This window comes from Sinocyclocheilus rhinocerous, unplaced genomic scaffold (assembly GCF_001515625.1).
Source record: "Sinocyclocheilus rhinocerous isolate Xijiao unplaced genomic scaffold, SAMN03320098_v1.1 scaffold820, whole genome shotgun sequence".
NCBI classification, from domain to species: domain Eukaryota; kingdom Metazoa; phylum Chordata; class Actinopteri; order Cypriniformes; family Cyprinidae; genus Sinocyclocheilus; species Sinocyclocheilus rhinocerous.
The window spans coordinates 822,094-846,704 of record NW_015670386.1 but is presented as its reverse complement, the minus strand read 5'-3'; the positions used below and the strand labels follow the sequence as shown (position 1 = coordinate 846,704).

The following is a 24,611-nucleotide window of genomic DNA, read 5'->3' as shown; positions in this document are numbered from 1 at the left end:
AGAAATCATTTTGAACAAAATTCATTCTAATGCTCATTATATTAGCGTTAGCCGCGCTTATGCTAACGATTAACTACGTATACGCTAACGGCGATGTTTATTTCAATCCGAAATTCTAATTAAAATATGGAATAATATTCATTACAGAAGCTCTAAATATTAAAAATGTAATTGAAACTTACCTGCTTGAACTTGATGGGGGTGTTTTGTTAGTTTGATGCGTTTCCTCCTCTTGAGGTCGCCACTGCTTTTAAGAAGAGGTTGCCAGGTTTTCACAACAAAACCCGCCCAATCGCGTTTCGAGGGGGTCCCCCATTAAAAATCGCGTTCCGAGGATAAAATACGCATGTTTTGGCGGGGTTCCCCTGGTAAAATTCTCATTCCAGGGGCTAAATATCACGTAAGTGGGGTCGTTTTTCAACCCGCGGACATGAAAAACAACCCGCGGCAACAGTGTTAAAGCAGCCCAATTCCGCGGGACCACCGGTACTTAAGAAAACCCGGTACCGTAACGTTTTCATTTTTTTTGTACCGACTTGGTACCGAAATACCGGGTCTTTTGACAACATTAGTAGCCATTATTATTTGCCAGAATAGACACCAGCTGTCATGGATGTTTTGCAGTACAAAATCTGACTGAATGGATAAAGACTGTAAAATAACTGTAATTTTTATTTGTCATTTGTCTACAGCTCGTTAGATGTAGAATTCTGAAGTGAAATAAAGTAGCACTGTAAGATTATATTTATTTGAAGGAATTTGAATGAATTAATGAGAGAGAATGTGAACATGTGAGCGAGTAGCCTAATAGTGAAGATTGCTTAATTACAAAACTAGAGCCCGACCGATATATCGTTTTACTAATTTTATCGGCCGATATGAGCCTGTCGCAGATATATCGGTATCGGCGAATATGCCGCCGATATGCCACCGATATGAAATTTTTTTTTACAGAACATAAAACGCAGATAAAATGCTTGTAAATGGTGTAATTACGTAGTTTGTCCAGCAGAGCACGCTCCATTGTTTGCTACTGGCGACCTGGATGAAACACTTTAAAGCTTAAGTGTATGGAATACCATTGAAACTTTGAACGGCCATATCTCAGTAACAGCGTGGCGGATCCGTACCAAATTCGGGGGATCCCTTCAGCTCGAAGAATCGAGTATACATCTCGAGGGCCCCTTTCAAATGAGGCCACCCCCGCGTCGATAGCCCCCGGGGTCCGGGAGTTCCGGGTGGTTAAATTCGCGATCGGGCGCCAACCGATCTGGCGATCCCGGGGGGCTCCTGACGCGTGGAGGGTGGTGTTCGAGAGGGCTCCTCGAGCTGAAAGGATCCCCCGAATTTGGTGGAGTTCTGTCGCCGCGTTCACGAGATAGTGACATCAGCCAACACTTTCACTTCAGTAAGGAGATCTCCTGTTCAGGCAGCAGCATTCAAGCATTGTCTTATTCGACCGTAAGTGCCCTGCGAAGTGGACTTCACATGATATTCTGCCATGATTCCAGTTCCAAGGGAACATACACGTTACATTCAAAGGGCATTAAAATGCGCGAGACGTGAATTCAAATTGTATTTATTTACAGCGGTATATTATGTCACACTTCTCTAGTAAGTTTCGTCTGTGTGTGAAGACAGTAGCGCAAATCCGTGAATGAATGTTCCGAAGTGAAATAAACTTCAACGGAATAAAGTTGAATGGAATTGAATTAAAGTTGAATAAACTTCAACTTTACTGTTCAGTGCACTGATGTCAGACTCATTTTGGATAATAAAGTTTATTGTTAAATTGTTAAAAATTGTTAAATGCCCTTTTATATCTCTGTCCATTTTAAGTGTTTGATCACCACATTTGAGTGATCATTGCAAAAAATGTGTTTATGTGTATATATTCTGTTTATGTATATAATGTATTCTATATATAGTACCAGTCAAAAGTTTGGACACACGAATGGGAAAGTGTCCAAACTTTTGACTGGTACTGTACTATAATATACACAAAGAATATCGGCCAGTATATTGATATCGGCTTTTTTTTTTTACTCCCTAATATCGGTGTCGGACCCAAAAACCCATATCGGTCGGGCTCTATACGTCAGCACCTCATTGCTGAGAAATATAATGTAGCTTTTAGTAGCAAAGCTGTTGTATTTACGTATAAAATTGACAGGGTAGGGGTTGAAAACCAGCTCCTGAATGTTGTGCAATTTCTTACCTATGTACTGTATAAAGTTCCCACCTCAGTAAAATGCTAGCGTATACAGCATGCCGATATTGGATTTGTATCTGATTTAAAACCACATTTGGAAGTGGCTCAAAAAAAAAAAAAAAGGGATCTTGTGCGGATTTTTGTGTTTACACTTGTGTAACAAATGTATGTCAGATGTGAGCCAAATTTTTTTTTGTGCCAGTGTAAATGCAGCCTTTGAAAGGGACTGAAATTTGAAAAACATTTTGTTTGTTTGGTGTAAATGTGCATTGAGCTCATATTGACTTGTCGAACATCTACAGAACTGGCTGGACAATATATAATGGAGGATGTAGGAATAATTCATATATAGTTCTCACTGCTGTAATAACTTCATATTCTGCTTATGTTTTGTGGGGAGTATATTTTAACTTATTTATGTGTTTACAGTAGTGTGTATTTTTAAACAAGTCATTTATTTATGGGTCCTTTTGCTTAGCTGTCGGCCTCAATAAGATTTTTCAAACATGGGTGTAAAGACTGCCTCCTTGTAGTTTTTAAATTTACATACAGAGCTCTGAAGGCTTTATTTAATTTTGGTTGGCAAGCAGGCATGCTTTTTTGCTTCTGCCCGGATATGTAAAAGAGTTGCAATTTTTCTCTTCCGACAAATTTAGCATATTTATTTCAGTTTCCACAAGAGCAGCAGTGAATATGGACCATATGGAAGTTTTATTACATTTGTGGTGTATTTATGCAGCTAAATTAATATTTTTAAAGTTCTGTTTCTACACAAAGTAAAAGCAATGGTATCTCGACTGCATTTGTGAGTTATTGCGTGAAATGATATACTGTAAAGACCTGTGTGTACATCTATAAATCTATTTAAAGGGTTGATTTCACTATCCGTTTCTGCCACAAGCGTACAGTCAAGCGTACTGGTATGTTTCACGTGTGCCAGAAGCACTGTAAGTGTGTACTTACATCATCTTAAATGCATCAGATGATTTGAAGATGTCATCATTCTTCTGAAGTAACACCAAAGGAGCCTCGCATCTTCTCTCTCTCTCTCTCTCTGCAACCCACACACTTCCTCTCCCAGTCTTCTTTCAAATTATCACTGTGGAATACTCTTCCTCTGTCTTGGAAGCTGTCGTAATACTATCACACACCAGTTAATGGCCCTGTGGGACTCCAGGCACAGAAAGTGTTCAGACTGCCTGTTTTGCTGTGAGCTCTTGCGCTGTCACCTCAGATGGACTGTGGAAGAAAAATTAAACATTCTGCAAGAGGTAGTTTGGCATATACAAGCAAGTGAGTTCCTAAAAACATTTCTAAAGTGAAGTATAAGTAAAATAAATACATTTAATAATAATATTTTATTCTCTTATTTTTTTACACTCCAGATTGCTATTGAGGAGCCACGCTTCTAAGCAGGGGGTTTGGTACTGGCGAGTGTTCAAGTTCAGTTACGTACCTGCTACGCTGTGTGATCAGTATGCTGTCGCGGCTCATCCACGAACACAACATGGTGTCAGAAGCGGCTAAAACAGTCTACAACAAATGATAAACTGTTGAATAAGTCAATAAACACCGCGGGAGAAGAAACGCTAAAGTAAGAGCGTAGTTTATGCTGTTTCCAACGAGTAAAGGGAACGTCAGCAAGTGTGATCAGTACGCTGCCTTGGCTCATCCACGAACACAACAGGTTGATGAGTTCTTCTTTCAGTTTAACTTATAGTAGTGTAAGTCGTCTTCTAAAATGAGAGTGATTACATTTAATTGCAATTTAAGCTTAAAGGAGACATATTATGCCCCTTTTTACAATATGTAATATAAGTCTGGTGTCCCCAGAATGTGTCTGTGAAGTTTCAGTTCAAAATATTCCGCAGATCATTTATTATATCATTTTGAAAATGCCTATTTTGAATGGAAGCAGAAACACGCTGTTTTTCGGGCCTGTGTCTTTAAATGCAAATGAGCTACTGCTCCCCGCCCCTTTTTCTAGAATAGAGCTTTGCCATTACAGCTCATACCTACCTGTTAAAAAACATCTGTTTTGGTTATCATGTTTATCGCGCTGAAATCATGCGTTTTAAACCATATGAGTTTAAACTTCTGATATACGGTTTTCTGAGAGCACACATCCGAAGCACACGGACAGAAAGCGGCTGTCAGAGCATGTGAGTACTAAACTAAGTTCTCATTCACAAACGTTTATGTTAAAAACACATGAGTTACAAAAAACAGTCGGTTATGTCTGTGAAGGTAAACAGCTGGGAAATAAACCACATGTTTATTTTAGATATGTGTGCCAGCAGCAATATACATTAAATAAATAAATCCACTGCTCTCTTGTCTCCTCTGAGGCTAGGGAGCGAAATCAGACGCGCTCGTTTTCTCAGACGCTTGCAGAAAAAGACTTCCCAAAACAAAGTTACTGGGTTAATCTTTTTCACGTTTCCTTGGTTGGTAGATGCACTGGGGACCTGATTATAGCACTTAAAACCGGGAAAAGTCAGATTTTCATATGTCACCTTTAAAGGGGATAAGGGGATGTTTCTCAGCTTTGGCAAAGAACAGGGACAAACAATGAGTTGAATTTATAGACCTGAGATTGTTAAAAGGTTTTTGGAAAAACAAATAAAGCTGGCCTCTATCCTGTACTTCCAAGATCAGGAAGAAACACACTTGATGTTCACTGAGTGAAGAAAGACATTATAGTTTGGTTGAAAAAGGACCAAAAAAGGTAAACTCTGACAAATTAAAAGGATAGTCCACCCAAAAATTCTGTCATAATTTACTCAAAATCTATGCATTTCGTTCTTCTGCTGAACACAAAAAAGACATTGGTAACCAAACAGTTTAGGTCCCCATTGACTTCCATACTGGAAGTCAATGGGAACCGAAACTGTTTTGTTGTAAATGTTCTTTAAATTTGGAACAGCATGAGGGTTATTAAATGAAGACAGAATTTTCATTTTTGGGTGAATTATCCCCTTATATCAGCGAAAAATAACCATATGGTTAAACAGATTTTTGAAAAACAATTAAATTCTTTAGTACTATGACTGTGACTCTTTAGTACTGTGAATTCACTACTGGGTTCACAGAAAACTTAAGACATAAATTATAATTCGTAAGAGTGTAGTTCTGGTAATTTTTTCAGTCATAACAGTTTTCGTTAGACTGCATGAAAGTTTATTCATGTTGATATTTAATGACACATTTGTCAAAAATTTCTTCAGGAATTTTGGAATATTCTTTTGTATAATTAATATTATTAATAATAGTAGTAGTAGGTGTAGTATCTGTTTATTCATTCTTATTAAGAATAATCTGGTGTAGCACTGCATTTTACAGTTCTGTTCTGCATGTAAAAACTATGTACTTATAATAGTAATTACAATAACTACAATAACTGGGTAATAACTAGGTATTAACCTTCCCCTAAACCTAACGTACCCACTTTATATTAAGTGACCTTAACAACTATGTACTTACATTTAAATTAATAATTTGGTACAATGCACTTATTGTGTACATATATGTTTTTACATTGTACTTATATTTTGAAAATACCTGCATGTAATTACATCTGTAATTAATTTCTGTAATTACATTTATAATTACACAGTTGACCCATCCCTTACACCTTAACCCACCCTTAAACCTACCCATACCAACAAACCTGTCCCTAACCTTACCCGTATCCCACCTCAATAGCAGCAAAAGTGTTTTGCAATACAATATGAACACAATAAGTACATTGTACTTAATTTTTGATGTAAGTACATAGTAGTTAAGGCCACTTAATATAAAGTGGGGCCAACCTAACCTTAACCCATGTAGTTACCTTATATTACAGTACTTTCTCGGGTAAGTAAATACTAGGGCTGTCAAAAAAAATTTCGAGTTTCGAATATTCGTTGAATTTAAAATAAAAATCCACATTCGAATGCAAAAACGTTGCATTCGAATTTTAGGTGTGCGTCAGGCAGTATTATCAGTGGCGCACGAAATGCGACACGAAATGTAAGTGTCATTGCATTTTAATGCTTTTGTTAGCCTATCCAGTTGAACCCACTAGATGCGGCGCTGCTACGTTGTTCATTCAAAATATTGCAGAAAAAGAGAACAATCAATGCGGGGAAGATGTTGTTTACGTCAAAACCGAAACCAAGCCGTTCACACAGAATGCATATTTATCGCATTTTCTAGAGGGCCATCTATCATCACCGTTGCACTCGCGTCTCGCACAAGGGAGCCGCATGTTTAGAAAGCCATGTAAAATTAATGCAAGTTCAACTTTTAAAAAACATGTCTCAAGACTTTATGGCGGTTTTCCCCATCCCACTGCATCTCAAGTTTTTAAATAAAGAAAGTACTCTTTGTAATTGGTTTTCAGTCCTTTGTATTAAACTATACATACATGCATGATGCTGTTTTGTTTCTAATCGTTTAAGCAACTTTATATAAACATTATTTTAAACATTATGCACTTTTTTCAAAGATAGTCGTGTTATTTTATTATGCTTTGAAGAAACGTGCATAATATTTTGCTCGATGCGCCCTCTTGTGGCCTCAGGAGAGAAGCCAAAAGCTTTTTTTCCCCCTTACTGAAATTATGTAAGTTCGAATATAATTTGAATATTGATAATATTTAATTAAAAAAAATTCAAATTTAGTTTTTCTGCCATTTTGACAGTCCTAGTAAGTACACATTCTGAAAAATAAAGTGTAACCAGTAATCTTATCATAAAAGAAAATAACATTCTCACGAAGAAACACTTTTATTTCTGTAATAAAAATATTTTTAACTCCAGCCATCCACAGTCGACTAGAAGTTCTCATTCATTTTTGGGTGCAACACTAACATCTCAAAATTCAGTTAACAACTGATATATAGAACCAACCACTTTGTTTTTTTTATTGTTCAGTAATCTGTTACACTCAGATGTATATCACCATGTGAAAGAAAATAACTGTCACTACTTCTGTTTAGGGATATGCCGGTATCAAATTTTCATGTTGCGATTGGAAAAGTATTCTTAAAATGCATTCAAAATTCGGAATAATTTGTAATATATAATTATTCACGGTATTTAGAAGTGCCCACGATAACAATATCGTGCATATTCATTACCGTGATATATCGCATTACCGAATATCGGCACAAGTCTACTTCTGTTTCATTGTGACTATAAGAAAGACATTAAGAAGAAAATGAAGAGAGTTCAGCCACAGGTTTTTATGAACCGTTCTCTTTCTTCGTGGCTGAATAAGTTTGAATTGGCAACCTGTGATGAATAAGATAATCCCCACCTCTTGAAAGTGCTTTGAAGTCTGGAGAACTGTTCTGTTTCGAGCAGCAAAGGTCCTAGTAATGGCAAGAACTGCTGAAAATCCCTCTTTGATCTGAGTCTTCATTAGGGATGTGATGTGTGATCATCACTACTGGGTTAGCATGTTTACTGAACCTCTGCTCTACAGTCTTCACATCTGAAGGTCTCTTAAAGGTTATGACAGCTGGTAGTCAGTGTGGTGGTAGAGGAATATCATTGCAGCCACTGCTTCACCACTCCAGGTGAGTACAGGCTAATGACTCCAGTCAGGTAGTTAAAGTAATTAAAGGACTTTATGGCTAGTGTCACATCAGACTGTATGAGGCATTACATTGAGACCACTTTACTGTTCCACTGGCTCACATATCTGCTTGTTTTTGATTATGTTGTTCAGATGAGAGAAAGATGTCAAAATTGTCAGCCGTTGTATTAGAGTTTTCTGTAATTTAATGTCAAGATAAGAAAACTACGGTGACCCAGTAGTGCACAACACAACAAAATCTTCACAACACAATGCATAGGACTAATTTCATTGTGTTGTGCTAATTTTGTTGTGTTGCAGCATGGTTTCATTGTGTTGTGTCTTGTTTCTGTTGTGTTGTGCTAATTTCATTGTGTTGCGGCATGTTTTCATTGTGTTTTGGCTTGTTTCCATTGTGTTGTGCTAATTTCGTTGTGTTGCGGCATTTTTTCATTGTGTTGTGGCTTGTTTCCGTTGTGTTGTGCAAATTTCGTTGTTTTGCGGCTTGTTTTCGTTGTGTTGTGGCTTGTTTCCATTGTGTTGCAGCTTGTTTCTGTTGTGTTGTGGCTTGTTTCTGTTGTGTTGTGCTAATTTCGTTGTGTTACGGCTTGTTTTCTTGTGTTGTGGCTTGTTTCCATTGTGTTGCAGCTTGTTTCTGTTGTGTTGTGGCTTGTTTCTGTTGTGTTGTGCTAATTTCATTGTGTTACGGCTTGTTTTCTTGTGTTGTGGCTTGTTTCCATTGTGTCGTGCTAATTTCATTGTGTTGTGGATTTTTTCGTTGTGTTGTGGGTTGTTTCCGTTGTGTTGTGCTAATTTTGTTGTGTTACAGCTTGTTTTCATTGTGTTGTGGCTTGTTTCCATTGTGTTGTGGCTTGTTTCCGTTGTGTCGTGCTAATTTCGTTGTGTTGCGGCTTATTTCCATTGTGTTGCAGCATGTTTTTTCATTGTGTTGTGGCTTGTTTCCATTGTTTCCGTTGTGTTGCAGCATGATTTTATTGTGTTTTGGCTTGTTTCTGTTGTGTTGCGGCTTCTTTCCGTTGTGTTGCGGCTTGTTTCCATTGTGCTATGCTAATTTCATTGTGTTTTGGCTTGTTTCTGTTGTGTTGCAGCTTGTTTCTATTGTGTTGCAGCTTGTTTCTGTTGTGTTTTGGGGCTTTTTTCCATTGTGCTGCGGCTTGTTTCTGTTGTGTTGCTTCTTGTTTCTGTTGTGTTGTGCTAATTTTGTTGTGTTGCGGCTTGTTTCCCTTGTGTTGTGCTAGTTTTGTAAAATGTAAATGTGGTAGTATTTTCACCAACAAAAATGGTTTTAAGCCAGTTATTTCTAGTTTTTGCTGTTGTGTGTCAGTAGGAAATATCAGTTTACATTTCCAAACATTCTTTTTGCCATTAATTGTAATAATCCAGTGAGACTTTTGTTTGCACAGGGAGTCTGACAACAGCCAGTGCTCCACACAGAGATCTGATCTCACCATCATCCAGTTTGTCTGGAATGATATGAAGAAACAGAAAAAACCGAGACAGGCTAAATCCAGAAGTGCTGTGGCAATGTCTCCAAGACTTGAAGAAACTAAAATTAAAAGGGATTAACGTGTCCATGTGGTGTGTAGTGGTGGTAGTAGTGGTTGTGGAATTAAAGGTTGTGCCTTAGAAACTGGGCCGAGAGGTCATTGCCACGGAGGTGTTACGTCAGTGTAGCGGCCACCTGTGTCCATCAGGACACCTTGTGCACGGGGGAGACCAGACTCAAGAACTTCATAGCTGTGACCCACCTCGTAGCACCACCTGCTCACATTATACCATCTGGATTTGGGACAATAGGTCGGTCACGACATTGACCATATTATGAAAAACACATTAGGAATAATATAGTACATTGATGTTTTGTTGGCAAAGTTTTCTGCATTGGTAAATGCATCTGATTCTGTTACTAGTCAGACTTCATTCAGTGTAGACACGGAAACCTTTTTTGCTCTGTTGTTGTTCATATTTGGATGCTATGTGCCATGGCTGGCATTTAGATATGATATATGTAAAGTACTAGCAATCAGACATTGTGACGCAATCCAACTAGATTGCTTTCATTATAATCAACAGAGCCGCCTACACTTTAATCTCCTGACACACTCCAGAGCTACTTAAATTTTTTTTTTCTATCTGAATTTTTTTTTAGTGTGTATATCAGGGCTGTCCAAACTTGGTCCTGGAGGGCCAGTGTCCTGCAAAGTTTAACTTCAACCCTAATTAAACACACCTTAAGGAGCTAATCAAGCTCTTACTAGGCATAGTAGAAAATACCAGGCAGTTGTGTTGAGGCAAGTTGGAGCCTAACTCTGCAGGACACCGGCCCTCCAGGACCGAGTTTGGACACCCCTGGTGTATATGGTATATATACAGTATATATATAGAAAGGGTCTGAATACTTAGGACCATGTGATGTTTCAGTTTTTCTTTTTTAATAAATCTGCAAAGATGTCAACAATTCTGTGTTTTTCTGTCAATATGGGGTGATGTGTGTACATTAATGAGGAAAAAAAATAACTTAAATGATTTTAGCAAATGGCTGCAATATAACGAAGAGTGAAAAATTTAAGGGGGTCTGAATACTTTCCGTACCCACTGTATATATATATAGTACATAAACACCATAATATATATCAAAAGATTGGGGTGGGTAGGATTTATGTTTTTCAAAGAAGTCTGTTATGCTCACCAAGGCTATATTAGATTAAAAAATACAGTAAAACAATAATATTTTGAAATATTCTTACAATTTATAATTTTTTTCAATTTTAGTGTAATAATTATAATATTTTAAAATGTCTTTTATTCCTGTAATGGCAAAGCTGAATATTCAGTAGCTAACTTCAGTCTTTTGTCACATGATCCTTTAGAAATTATTCTAATATGCTGAATATCTAATATGCTCAAGAATCATTTAGTTTATTATCAATGTTGAAAACATGTTAACAGTTTTTAACACTTTTCATGATTGTTTAATGAATAAAGCAACAGCAATTATTTGAAAGAAATATTTTGTAACATTTATTGCTTTACTGTCACTTTGGTAACACTTTAGTATAGGGACCGATTCTCACTATTAGCTAGTTGCTTATTAGCATGCCGATTATTAACATATTGGCTGTTTATTAATACTTATAGCACATATTCTGCATGACCATATTCTACATCCCTAATCCTACCCAATACCTAAACTTAACAACTACCTTACTAACTATTAATAAGCAGCAAATTAGGAGTTTTATGAGGTAAAATCATAGTTAATGGTTTGTAGGGCTTTCTTCGACTAAGGATTTTTTTGGTCGACTAGTAGTCGTTCATTTTAAGCATTAGTCGACTAATCGCACGTTTATTAATAAACCATTTAAATCATTATTATGAACCTTTAATTGCCTACGTAGCCTAATATGCACTCAAGCGCACTAATAAAGCTTGCCAAGGGCACTGGCAGAAGTACAGTGTTGGGGAAAATTACTTTTAAAAGTAATGCTTGCATTACTTTTTAAATCTGGGCAGGGCTTGCTTGTTTGTTTTTAATATAAAAGTTCTATTTTTAGCTAATGTAAATGCCCTTTCACACCAAAAAGTGAAAGGAATAACCCTCAGGCTAAAGGAAAAGTAAATCCACGTCTGTACAGTAGAACACAGGAGAAGAAGGTTCAACACTCTTTAGCAATAAAAAAACAATGAAGCACAAATGTTAGTCAATCTAAAGCCATTTTTGCTTATTAGTGTGGATGAACTGGATCATCAAAGGTCAGCAGCAAAGACATTGGTTAATAAAATGGAATTAAATAAAAATATTATTCAAATAATTAGGGATTAAAATAATATTTGTGTTATTTAACATATTTAATTATTGCAGGTTTGCGTCTCATTCTTAGTTTGCATTTCACTGTTTTAATTCATTTTGATGAATACTGAATCTTTTTTTTGCGAGTAAGATCTAGAACTACAGTAACATCATGTTTACACAGTGCACACAAAGCCTCTGTACTTCTGATTTCTCTCAACGCCACAATAAATGGCTGACTTGTCAGTCAATAACTGGCGTTATTTATTTGAAAAAGTAACTCAGATATTTTCTTGTAAATTAAAAAGTAATGCGTTACTTTACTAGTTAGTTGAAAAAAAGTAATCTGATTACATAACTCGCATTACTTGTAATCAGTGGTGGACGAAGTACACAAATCAAGTACTTGAGTAAAAGTACAGATCCGTATAATAAAATATTACTCCAGTAAAAGTACTCAGTTTTCAATTTTACTCGAGTGAAAGTACAAAAGTACTTGATTTTTTATGTACTTAAGTAAAAAGTACTGATAGATGAATGTTTATTTTGCAGTTTGTTCACAAACAACTGACAGCTTTGACCTAAATATGATTTTCAGTTACAATAATTAATCCTAAAATCGACATTAGTAACTTACTTTTAGCAGCATCGTGAAGTAAAAAGTACGATCTTATGTTTTGGAATGTAGTGAAGTAAAGTACAGATACTTGAAAAATGTACTTAAGTTCAGTAACGAAGTTAAACTACTTCATTACTGTCCACCACTGCTTGTAATACGTTACCCTCAACACTGTGGTTCATTTGAAAGTAGACATTTCACTCTCTATAGATATATTTTTCATGTTCGTAAGGTAAAAAGATACACTGAATTTCGCGTCCAAGTTCACAGAGAATGAGACGGCAGAAAGCACACCCTGTTTGCTTTCATTATTTCACAAAAGCGCGATTTGTTTTTATTGTGAGTGCACACAAATAAACGTACAGTCTTTACAGAGTTGAAAGATGTATTACTCCTATCTGTATGAGCAAAAATGACCAGTATTTTAAGAGCAAGTGAGCGCAGCGGCGCCTCCATCTGTCCTGCAGTGGGCGCTACTGTTCAGTTTCCACACTCCGCACAGACATTGAATAGTGCAGATCTCTCTTGGTTAACATTAGATTGAGCGGCCATGTAAAGTTGCTAATACTAACATATTTCAGATGATAAGCCATATTTGAGGTCGATGAGCGTTTGGATGTCCTGCCCGATGTACTGTATTACCACATAGACCAGCCTTTAACGATCTGTCCATCACGGACTGCGTGACTTCGCCTGTGGAATTTTATTTATTTATTTATTTTTTATGCGACTAAAATTTTAGTCGACCAGAATTAGTCGACTATTAAGGGGCATCCCTAATGGTTTGTTAATAGCGAAAATTGGACCTTAACTTAAAGTGTGACCATTTCTTTTGACCATTTTAATGCTTCCTCACTAAAGTGTGTGTGTATGTATATTCAGTGGTTTCAAAAAGTATTCAGATCCTTTCATTTACACATTCTGCAGCATTATGTTTATATCTATGTATGCATTTATGTATTGTACGTGTACTTATTGTATGTATGTATGTATACAATGACATTGAAAAAATATATAGTAATTAGTGCATTTAATCTGTATGAAGTATGACTGCTAATATAGTGAAAATCAATATGTTCTCTGTTCAGTGGGGTTTCTAATCATGTGTTAGCTATAGTCATTTAGAGTTGGATGTGATGTTCATGAACTCCAGTATCAATTGATGATAATGATCATTCTCTCTAATTTTAAAGCTCAAATTCTCTCTAGTTCTTTTATTCTGGCGGTGTACTGTTGGTTTTTCCATTCTTTTTTTATCCCGGCTGCATTTTTGCCCATCAGTTTGGATCTTCTTTGCCAGGCCAAACTCTCCCTCTGTCAGCGAGTGTTTGCCTGGGGAAAAAAAGTGATAGCAGTACATTCACTGTCACACTTATCCCCCCTCCTCCGTCGCTCTTCCTCTGACACTTCAAGTCTGTTTGTGTTTGCTAAGCCTGTCTTCTAAGCTCACTTCTCAAACTTGTTTCACATCCAATTACGGGTATTAGAGCTGCAGCGGGCCACGCTCCCCCATCCCCCCTTCTGCTTTGACCAAGTCTTTTTCATTCAGGACACCTGGCTCAGCACTCGTTCCTGACAGTCACGCAGACGAGCTGTCAGCAGCACCTGCTTCTGAAAGTATCACTGCTCCAAAATGCTAGCAACAGCTTTACCTCAGAAGACTAGAGACCTGTAATATAACCTGCCATTGTTGGATTCTTTTGAGTGTTTTTGGGGTCCCACGTAACCTCAAGACCCACTGGATGACTGGAACCCCCCCCCCACGCAAAGCATTGAATCATTGGCTGTGTTTGAAAGCGAAAGAAGCCTTGCTGTCTCGCTGCTGTTAGTCAGTGACTATGTATGAAGGTTCCCTCTGGTTTCAGAAGGCTTCCAGAGGACCTTCATGTCTAATGATCTAAAGCAAATTCAAGTATGAGCTTTGGAGATAGCCAAGTGAATATTTAAAATTTTTTTTTCTCAGGAGAAATGGAGTCATAATATAAAAAAAAAAGAACCTTTATATATAAGTTTGCTGCTTTCATCCATTCCTTCAAATACCTTTTTTATTCTTTCCTCCAGCCGCATGCACAGGATAGCGGAATATAAATACATCTTTGCTGCCTTCAAAATCTGCCCAGGCATCTTAATAATAGACCGGATGTGATGCAAAGATTGGATTTGGGTTTGCTGCCTTCCTACGGTACCATTGTATACTGCCTGTGAGTTTTTCAGTGTTCAGACACAGCCATCTTGTTTAATTTGGTAGTTAGGATCAGGAACCAAGAACCGGCTTCTTATTCAGACATAAATATAAATATAAAGCTTCTGAGTCTGTCATTTTAAAGGGATAGTTCACCCAAAAATGAAAATTACCACATAATTTACTCACCCTCAAGCCATCCTAGGTGTATATGACTTTCTTCTTTCAGACGAATCCAATCAGAGTTATATTTAAAAACATTCTTGCCCTTCCAAGCTTTATAATGGCAGTGAATGGGTGTTGTTTTTCAATAGTCCAAAAGAAGTCCAATAAAGCGCATCCCTCACACAGCTCCGGGGGGTGAATAAAGGCCTCCTGTAGCGAATCGATGTGTTTTTGAAAGAAAAATATCCATATTTAAAACTTTATAAACACTAATCTCTAACTTTCGCTAACTGTCATATGCACGTTCATAATAGAACGCCGTTCCGGCCGATGACGTAGGACGTTGTCATAGCGTAAACTCCGGTGAGAAGCAAAACAAAACACTGGTCACGAATTAGAAGTAAACAAACATTGGTTCTCGTGAGACTAGCATATTCTCACTGGAGCTAACGCTACGCTGACGTCCTACATCATCGACCGGAACAGCGTTATATTGTGAACGCGCATATGACAGTTAGCGCAATTGATGTACAACATCAACTCTGCATGGATATTAATATCCAAAATATAGTGAAAACACTTTATTAGCACAGTAACAAGATCGGCAGTTTAAGACATTAACTTGTAAGCACAAAACACAAGATACTTCTCTTTTCAATATAAATAAGGCTTTATTGGATAAATCTAGGGCTGCACGATAAATCGCATGCGATATTTAACGCGCATCTTGTCAGAAAAGCCGGTTCTGTAATCAGCGGTAAATCTCCATCACGTGCGTGCTTTCACATTGAGCAGCATTAACTACACAGAGCCGTTGTTCACTCAAAACCACGTTCATATTCGCGCAGCTCGTCAGTGAACAACGGCTCTGTGTAGTTAATGCTGCTCAATGTGAAATGTGTGGGTTACATACATGCTATGAAGTGCAATGGACTGATATTCGTTTATAAGTCCTTTTAAGATGATTTTAGATGCATCTACATATGTAAAACACAGTCTCTCTGTCGTTCTGTGAACGTGAGGGTATGCTTTGTGAGGAACAAAAAGGTCAAAAGGTCTAGAAGGAGCCTGGTCTTTGTCCTGTGTGGGGGAAACCAGTCCGAGGAAGTATGTAGCTCATGATTTCTATCACATATTTACGTGTGATGGTCAGCTGTGCATCTCTTTGACCATTCATCTTGGTTACTTGCCCCTAATTTGACAAACTCCTTCCTGAGTTGGGATTGTCAATAAGTGTTCTTTAGTGTTAATGTTGCAAGCTGTTCTGTGAAAGCACTGGTTGGTTAGGCTTGCTTATATACACCTAGGATGGCTTGAGGGTGAGTAAATTATGTGGTAATTTTCATTTTTTGGTGAACTATCCTTTTAAGTGAATGACCAAACGAATGACATTCTTATTCTTTTCAGTTTTATGAACCGAACCCAGTTGCAACATTTTTATTGGTTTAAGTACTTTATTAAATGAATAACTATTTATTATTAAAAATGTCTAATAAATGATCTGTATTATTTATTATTTGATTTATATATTTTTAATATATTCTATGCATTTTTAACAGGCCTTAAATGCGATCCTATATTGCATTTATGGTGCCTATAAAAGAATCCTTAATGGAACCATTAAGCAACTATGTTAAAAGGAATCAGAAACTTTCCTTTTCATTTTGTTTTGTTGGTGGTTTAAATCCATTTGGAGGCAGTTTTAATCAGTTGAAGTTTATTTTGTTCAAAGGCGAAAGCATCTGGCAAACACATCAGTCTCAAAATATCCTTCTCTCTCGTTGTGCATCTTAAAAATGAAAAATCAACTCCTCTAAATCTCCTCTCATTAATATGCTCCCATCTACTTCAACTTATTGCTTATGAGCGTGTTATGAAAACGCGCACATGCTTTTCATCCTTCTTGACATTTATTCGGTTTCACCTCGGCTTTTACTTATTTCAGCGATGCTGTGCTTGTGTGGTGTTTCTGTTCTGCACAATTGTTTTTCTTTCCCTCTTGGAAATAATGACTAGGTATAATTGTGGAATACAGTGTTCTTGATATCTGTGCTGGAGCACTAGGGCGGCCCGTAATTACAATGAGTGAATACAGATACAGTCACACACTTGGATTCCTGCTAAGGCCCAGTAATGAGGTTTGATGCGTTGTCTGAAGTGCATGAACCTGTCACCTGTTTAGATAAATCCAAAGCGCTAACACCCGGCAGCGCAGGTCGGAAAATTCACCCAGCGACCTGGAAGGACGCAGCCAGCTTATTGCTTACTGAATAACAAACTGATTAGCTCGCTGCCTAGCAGAGAATTAATTGGGTTCCTTGACGCTTAAAATTAATTAAAATTTTTTTAATGCCCTGTGCGAAAGCTGGGCCGCAGATAAATGAATGTGATGAATGAGAATACTACGAGCGGTGTGCCATGCCGGAGCCATGGCGAGATGAATGAGACCTGAAACCGTGGATGTAGTCAATGGGTGTGTATCGATCTGGGTGTGTAAATATGGCAGAACTGGCGTAATTTCCCCTGTTTGTATCCAGCTTGATGGATAATCACTCTTTTGTCATGGTGTTGTGAATGTTTGTGCTTGCTTGATTGTTGTACGTGCTTGTGTTCCAGTACCTGCAATCACCTTCTTGACAAGAGATGTGTATAGTTCTCTTGTAAAATGTGTTTTGAAGCTTGACGTTCTTTTAACACATTGAAAGGGTCACTATTTTTGAAGTTGTCACACAAGCTACTAAAAAAAGACTTGGAGAAATGGATTTTATGCTGTGAAACAGCTAGGTGCTATATAAAGCACTGCATTAGGCAGTGAAGTAGCCAGATAGAGGACTGTGTCTGACAATCAGTTACAAAAGTTCTGAAGCTATTTCTGTAGTTCAGACTGCTTTGTGAGATTTTTTGAGACTGCTACCCACTCGTTCAGCACTGTTTGAAATTCAATTTTTGGTAGGAAGTTTTAATTATTGTGTTTTTTTTTTTTTTGTGTACGTCATATCTTTTTTGTCTACTTCAGGTGCAATGTGGTGTATTTTTAGTGGGAAGTGATTTGCTCAGAACTTAGACAAAAGACAACAAATGTAAAGTTAATCACTCACTTTTATGGTTTGCTTCATGCAGAGTAAATGTTATTGTTAGATGAAAATGACATTAAATACATGTAAAATATGAAAGTGTGAAATACGCAAAATAAGTATTTTGTAAGATACCTTGCATAGGAGAAATTAGATAGAAATTAAAATGCTATAAAAATAAATGTAAAAATATATGCAAAATGTTTTTCTTTGGTACTATGCATAAATTAGAGAGAAATTAAAATAAATGTAAAATATAAAACAAATGCAAAATTAATGTTTTTGTTTGTTGCTATGCATATAAGTAAATATAGACATAAATCAGAAACGATTATTTAAAATACATTTTTGTGTAAGATGCATGCATAAATAAGACAGAAATATCAATGATATAAAATAAGTGTAAAATATAAAAATTCAGAAATTTTTACGTAGTTTGATATTTGACATGAAAACCTAAAAACGATATAGCAATATAAATGTTATAAAAAGTAAATGTAAAAACATCTGCACTGATTTTTTTTTTTTGACTTGAAGGCAATACATGTCATAATAATAGCCTAAATGTCTAACTCTGAAATACATTTCTTGGTGCACTTTAAGGCAGCATTAATGCAACATAATTTGTCTTTTCACTCTAACAAAAAAACTAAACAAATGTTATATGGAGCAGGATTTTGGACCAGTGAGATTCAGAATAGAAACCAAGCAATTGACGAGATGTCAGGACAAAAAAAAAAAAAAAACATTTACATACATGAGACTTACTATGTTGCATCTGGTTAGGATGCACCGTACAAGTTTAGTTCAGGCGATCAAGACTTTGTTAATTTAGGTTAATTTAATTTAGGTTGTATTAGCATATGTAAATAGAATATCCTAAAACCCCAAAGGCACTTTATGTTTCATGTTCTCTTTTGTGTCCATCCTTTTCAAAAAATGCATTTGAATTTGCACTCTTATGGCCTTTGCATTCACTTTCAAGGTCAGGATTTTGCATTACTCATTTTTTTTGACTCATTCATGCCTGTTTTTCTGGCCAGGTGCGGCCTTGTAACCAGGACAAACATGTTAAAAAGTGACATGATGCGTCTGTCAGGCAAAACACCGCTAACCCAAATATACTCTGACATATGATTTCCATAAACAAATGAATGCAAGTTCTGAATAGCAGACGGGAGCCTGCCTCCATGTCTGTGTCACTTACTCTAAGTGACAGCTGACGAGTCGCCGAGCAGGTGTGGGACTCGCTGTAACGAGCAGTTAATGCTCACTGGCTGAACACTTCCACACCTGAGAGTCAAAACCAAGCTAACTCGTATTCACATGCCTTTAAGAAATGTCACATACTACAACCTGCTTCGCGACAGCTGCCGAGCACTAGTGCTTTTTAAACAGCCTATTTCACTGGGAGTTTGATGCGAGTTTGTCAATGTGTGTGTTTTTAGGTGGCTGAGATGCACGGAGAGCTGATAGAGTTTAACGAGAGGCTGTACCGCTCCCTCATGGCCAAAGACAACCTGATTGGACAGATGAGACAGGAACTCATCGACCTGCGCGGACCGGTAAGCAGATGCAAGCACACACACACACTCCTCTCTGTGGGTGTGTGAAACCGTACCCTCATTGAGTGGTTGTTCTTTCTTCTCTATCTCTGCAGTCCAGGCACTCTGGGCAGATCGCTGTCTGCTTCCATAGGTCTGCCCCCTCATCCATCATTAACTGTCTGTCTGTGCCAATAATACACCATTACACCAACGCAAGCATTTACCTAGCTAGATAAACAATGGCATACTATAGATTGCTGTTTTGGAATAAAATACTTTTTTTTTTTGTGGTTTTGGAATGACATCAAGTTGACAAACTAAGACTGTAAACTATACAGGGAACCCTGTCAGTTGGTACATTAATATTAAATGTTCATATTAACAACAGGCTCCAAACTATGCAATTCTGCTGTTTATTTTTTATATCAACAATCAAAATGTTTAATTCAAATTTTTTAATTTGAAGTTTAAAGTTTTTATTTTTTAATGATATAATTATGTTTCTACAATTTCTTATCGAAATATAAAACATTTAATAATGGTCGTCATAAAAACTTTTGCAGAATTGTTTTTTTCAAACATACATTAATGAAGACATCGCTAACAGGTTGATTAAATATATAAAGAACATTTAATGTAGTGAATATATTTATCAAAGATTTTTTTTTTAGCTAACTAATGAGCTGTGGCCATTGAATAGCTTTCCTGAGTTAAATGTGATGTGACGTATTGTTTACAAGCTGTTTTATTGATGTCTTTCTGTGGTTGAAATATGAAAAATTTCATATACAACAGTACAACAAACAGTTGTTTCAACATACCTTATGATGTTCATTAATTTCTGTTTCTTGCTATAACTAATAGTGAAGAGGATGTGCCACTTAAACTGAGACAGCTACATCAATCAGTCACGCCACGTTAAAGAGCATCAAAACTACATTTATTGTTTAAATTGTGTGATGAAACTAACAGAATTTGAGAGCTCAGCCCATGTTCTCTATCAGAAGCTTACTCTCGACGTCACGTCGCAAAAGATTACTGTGCACGAGCACTGGAAGTACTGGAACTCTGCTCTGAAAACATGGTAAAAACATGCTTCACTGCAAATCATGTTGCTTGTTTAGACAATAGGATTGTAAAAACATGTCACTGAAGCATATCTTCCTTCCCAATTTATTTTTTGCATTGAAATGTAGTTTTTTTTTTTTTATGATTTTTAAAAAATATGCATGTTATGATATAATTGGAAATAATGCTGCATTTACTTTTGGCCCTCAGCCTTCAGTTAAGTTAGATTTCTAGCCTGTCATAGTTTCCCTCCTGCAGGGAACGAGGGTTACCATACGTAACCGAGACGTTTTATATCAAAAGCTTATTGTGATTACTGGATGGCAGGCAAGCTACGAATGTTTAGTGAAGTTTTGTTCCAGCATCAACAGGAAACGGCATAGATTACATTTTAGATTAAGATTTAAGTCAATATTGGTTCTTTAAATTAAAGATTGATTTAAATCTGTTATTCAATATTGTCAACCCAGCCCTCACACTCAGGTCGTTCCAAATCTATATGCTGTTATTATTATCGTAGGACAAAAAATTGCTGAAGAATCGCTTCACTGTTTTATGTTATATTACTTTATATTATATTTAACATATGGTTCATGTGTCTAAAACAAAGTCAGTTTGTAGTTTTAAGTAAAGTCTTATGGGAGGCAATTATAACAATAAAACACTCATTTTATTGGTTACAATACAAATCAGTTAATGCAAAAATAAAACTTAAAATCAGCTAAGCTAAAAACTCTATTATCAAACTTTAATCAGCAATAGTGGAGATAGGGTATCAGGTGTCCTTCATGCTTAATGCAGGCCGCATCTGAAGAGAGATTTACTCCTCATTCTTTTTATATTTATTTTTATACTTATTATACTTCTTTTCCAGTTCCATATCAATGTCTGTGACTGTGTTATTGCAAGTACTTTCCATAGCATTCAAGCATTTTTATACTCAAACATATATGGCATTAACCTAAAAGCAAGCAAATAACATAACATTGAAACAGGTAAAAATCAATATCAATAATCCAAAATATTATATGAATTACAATATGCATTTCCAAGTCTTCTGAAGCTATGTGATAGCTTTGTTTGAAGAAAAGACAATAATATTTTTTTTTCAACAATTCAAATTAGTTTTTTTCCCCTTCCACAAAGCTATTTTTGTTTTTTGGATGAAGTGTCCATTTAATTTGACCAGTCTGTCTCTAGTGGCACACTCGGTCACTGTGTGCTCTTTCCTGTTCACTGCTTATCTGTTGGCCACTGATTACTTTTTGATACATCTGACAGCAGTGGCTTTGAACCATGGCCTTCTGTAACTGTGCTGAACTGTATACGGTGAATGGTTTATCTAGCCTCCATGGCTCATGTGTCCATTCCTCTCTGGTGCCACTGCCTGCCAAGATGCAGTAGCCTGTGACCCCTGTAAATGCTGACATTACCACACTTTCACCACGAGATAAGATGCACACTCAAATAGGATTAGAGCATTGTTCCGGGTTGGGCTCCGGTGTTTTCAGGAATGAGGGGTAAATGTGCAGAGCTTTATATAGATTATCTAAGTAGTGAAGTAATTTCCCATCAGCATTACAGTACACTGAAATGCCTTTGTGATTTTATATTTTACAAAATTTGCTTAGGGCAGTGGTTTTTATTAAAGTTGTATATACTGTACATACAAGTTATATAAAATTTTATGTTGATAAGTAAAAACGTTTAATGTTCTTTTGTTCATCAAGGCTGCATTTATTTGATCAAAAATACAATAGATAGTCTTATATTGTGAAATATTATTACAATTTGAAATACATTTTCTAATTATATTTTAAAATATAATTTATTCCTGTGAATTTTTAGCAGTCAATACTGCAGTCATCAGTGTCACATGATCCTTCAGAAATCACTACTATGCTGAATTTATGCTCAATTAACATTTCTTATTATTATCAATGCTGAAAACATTCTTTGATGAATAGGAAGTTTAAAACAGCATTTATTTGAAATATAAATATTTCACACATTTTTACTGTCACTTTTGATCATTTTAATGTATCTTTGCTGAATAAAAATATTATTTATTTATTTATTTAATCTGGCTGATTCCAAATTTCTGAACAGGATTTTTTTTACTGCTTGCCTAAGATTGTATTCATTGCTTATAATGCTGGAAAAATAGATTGTATTATCTGTTTTGTTGAGATGCATCAATTAAATCAATCTATTATGACACATGCAAATAGGCCCTTATGAGTTGAACATGTTCATTATTATAATGTGTGTGTGTGTGTATATATTAGGGATGGGCATTTTTGGCAATTTCTCATTTCGATCATCGATAGGTTTCAAAAACGAGTACTCGGGAGGCGGGCATTGCCGTAATGGAGATAAAGAAAATATCTGAAGACTGTTATAAAAATTAATGTTAAAAATAAAAATATGACATGAAAACCTGTCTATGATTTTTCCCCTTCCACAAAGCTATTTTTGTTTTTTGGATGAAGTGTCCATTTAATTTGACCAGTCTGTCTCTAGTGGCACACTCGGTCACTGTGTGCTCTTTCCTGTTCACTGCTTATCTGTTGGCCACTGATTACTTTTTGATACATCTGACAGCAGTGGCTTTGAACCATGGCCTTCTGTAACTGTGCTGAACTGTATACGGTGAATGGTTTATCTAGCCTCCATGGCTCATGTGTCCATTCCTCTCTGGTGCCACTGCCTGCCAAGATGCAGTAGCCTGTGACCCCTGTAAATGCTGACATTACCACACTTTCACCACGAGATAAGATGCACACTCAAATAGGATTAGAGCATTGTTCCGGGTTGGGCTCCGGTGTTTTCAGGAATGAGGGGTAAATGTGCAGAGCTTTATATAGATTATCTAAGTAGTGAAGTAATTTCCCATCAGCATTACAGTACACTGAAATGCCTTTGTGATTTTATATTTTACAAAATTTGCTTAGGGCAGTGGTTTTTATTAAAGTTGTATATACTGTACATACAAGTTATATAAAATTTTATGTTGATAAGTAAAAACGTTTAATGTTCTTTTGTTCATCAAGGCTGCATTTATTTGATCAAAAATACAATAGATAGTCTTATATTGTGAAATATTATTACAATTTGAAATACATTTTCTAATTATATTTTAAAATATAATTTATTCCTGTGAATTTTTAGCAGTCAATACTGCAGTCATCAGTGTCACATGATCCTTCAGAAATCACTACTATGCTGAATTTATGCTCAATTAACATTTCTTATTATTATCAATGCTGAAAACATTCTTTGATGAATAGGAAGTTTAAAACAGCATTTATTTGAAATATAAATATTTCACACATTTTTACTGTCACTTTTGATCATTTTAATGTATCTTTGCTGAATACAAATATTATTTATTTATTTATTTAATCTGGCTGATTCCAAATTTCTGAACAGGATTTTTTTTACTGCTTGCCTAAGATTGTATTCATTGCTTATAATGCTGGAAAAATAGATTGTATTATCTGTTTTGTTGAGATGCATCAATTAAATCAATCTATTATGACACATGCAAATAGGCCCTTATGAGTTGAACATGTTCATTATTATAATGTGTGTGTGTGTGTATATATTAGGGATGGGCATTTTTGGCAATTTCTCATTTCGATCATCGATAGGTTTCAAAAACGAGTACTCGGGAGGCGGGCATTGCCGTAATGGAGATAAAGAAAATATCTGAAGACTGTTATAAAAATTAATGTTAAAAATAAAAATATGACATGAAAACCTGTCTATGAAAACATGAACACATGATTAGAACACTGTTAGATTATGATTATGATGCAGCAATGTTATTAAAAAAGAAGCATCTAAAAAGGAATAGCTGCCTGGGGTGAAGCTGAAGAGTGACTTTATGCCAATAAACTGAAGCCCGTTCTATGACACATCCTATGATATTAATCAGATATCTTAGATACATAACATAGGCTTAACATTACAACTTGTATCTGCACAAAAGGATGCAAATGCCAGTGAACTTTAAGTTACGTGCTATAGCACGAGAGTGAGAGAGAGCTCCCACCGTGATGTGCTTTCATAACAGCGCGCTGAAACACAGAGAAGGAAAACAGACAGAATTTACTATAGATTTCACATTCTATAAAGTTCTAATTACAATGCTATGTTTATGAAATTCCAGTGAACTTTAAAGGGGTCATCGGATGCCCATTTTCCACAAGTTGATATGATTCTTTAGGGTCTTAATGAAAAGTCTATAATATACTTTGGTTAAAATTTCTCAATGGTAGTGTAAAGCAACATCCTTTTTACCTTGTCAAAAACAGCTCTTTTTACAGCAAGCCGTTTTGTTGCATGTTCCTTTAAATGCTAATG

At 36.2% G+C, this 24,611-nt stretch overlaps 1 protein-coding gene across 2 annotated transcripts in view; it reads left to right on the top strand.

Annotated features, from left to right (window-relative positions):
* Positions 1 to 24,611, top strand: part of LOC107734208 (sorting nexin-29-like) — a 112,388-nt gene that overhangs the window by 74,457 nt on the left and 13,320 nt on the right. For both annotated transcript variants that reach the window (XM_016546101.1, XM_016546099.1), the window contains exon 16: positions 19,077 to 19,193. In XM_016546101.1, the coding sequence (XP_016401587.1) occupies positions 19,077 to 19,193 (117 nt within the window). The remainder of the gene's footprint in view (positions 1 to 19,076; positions 19,194 to 24,611) is intronic.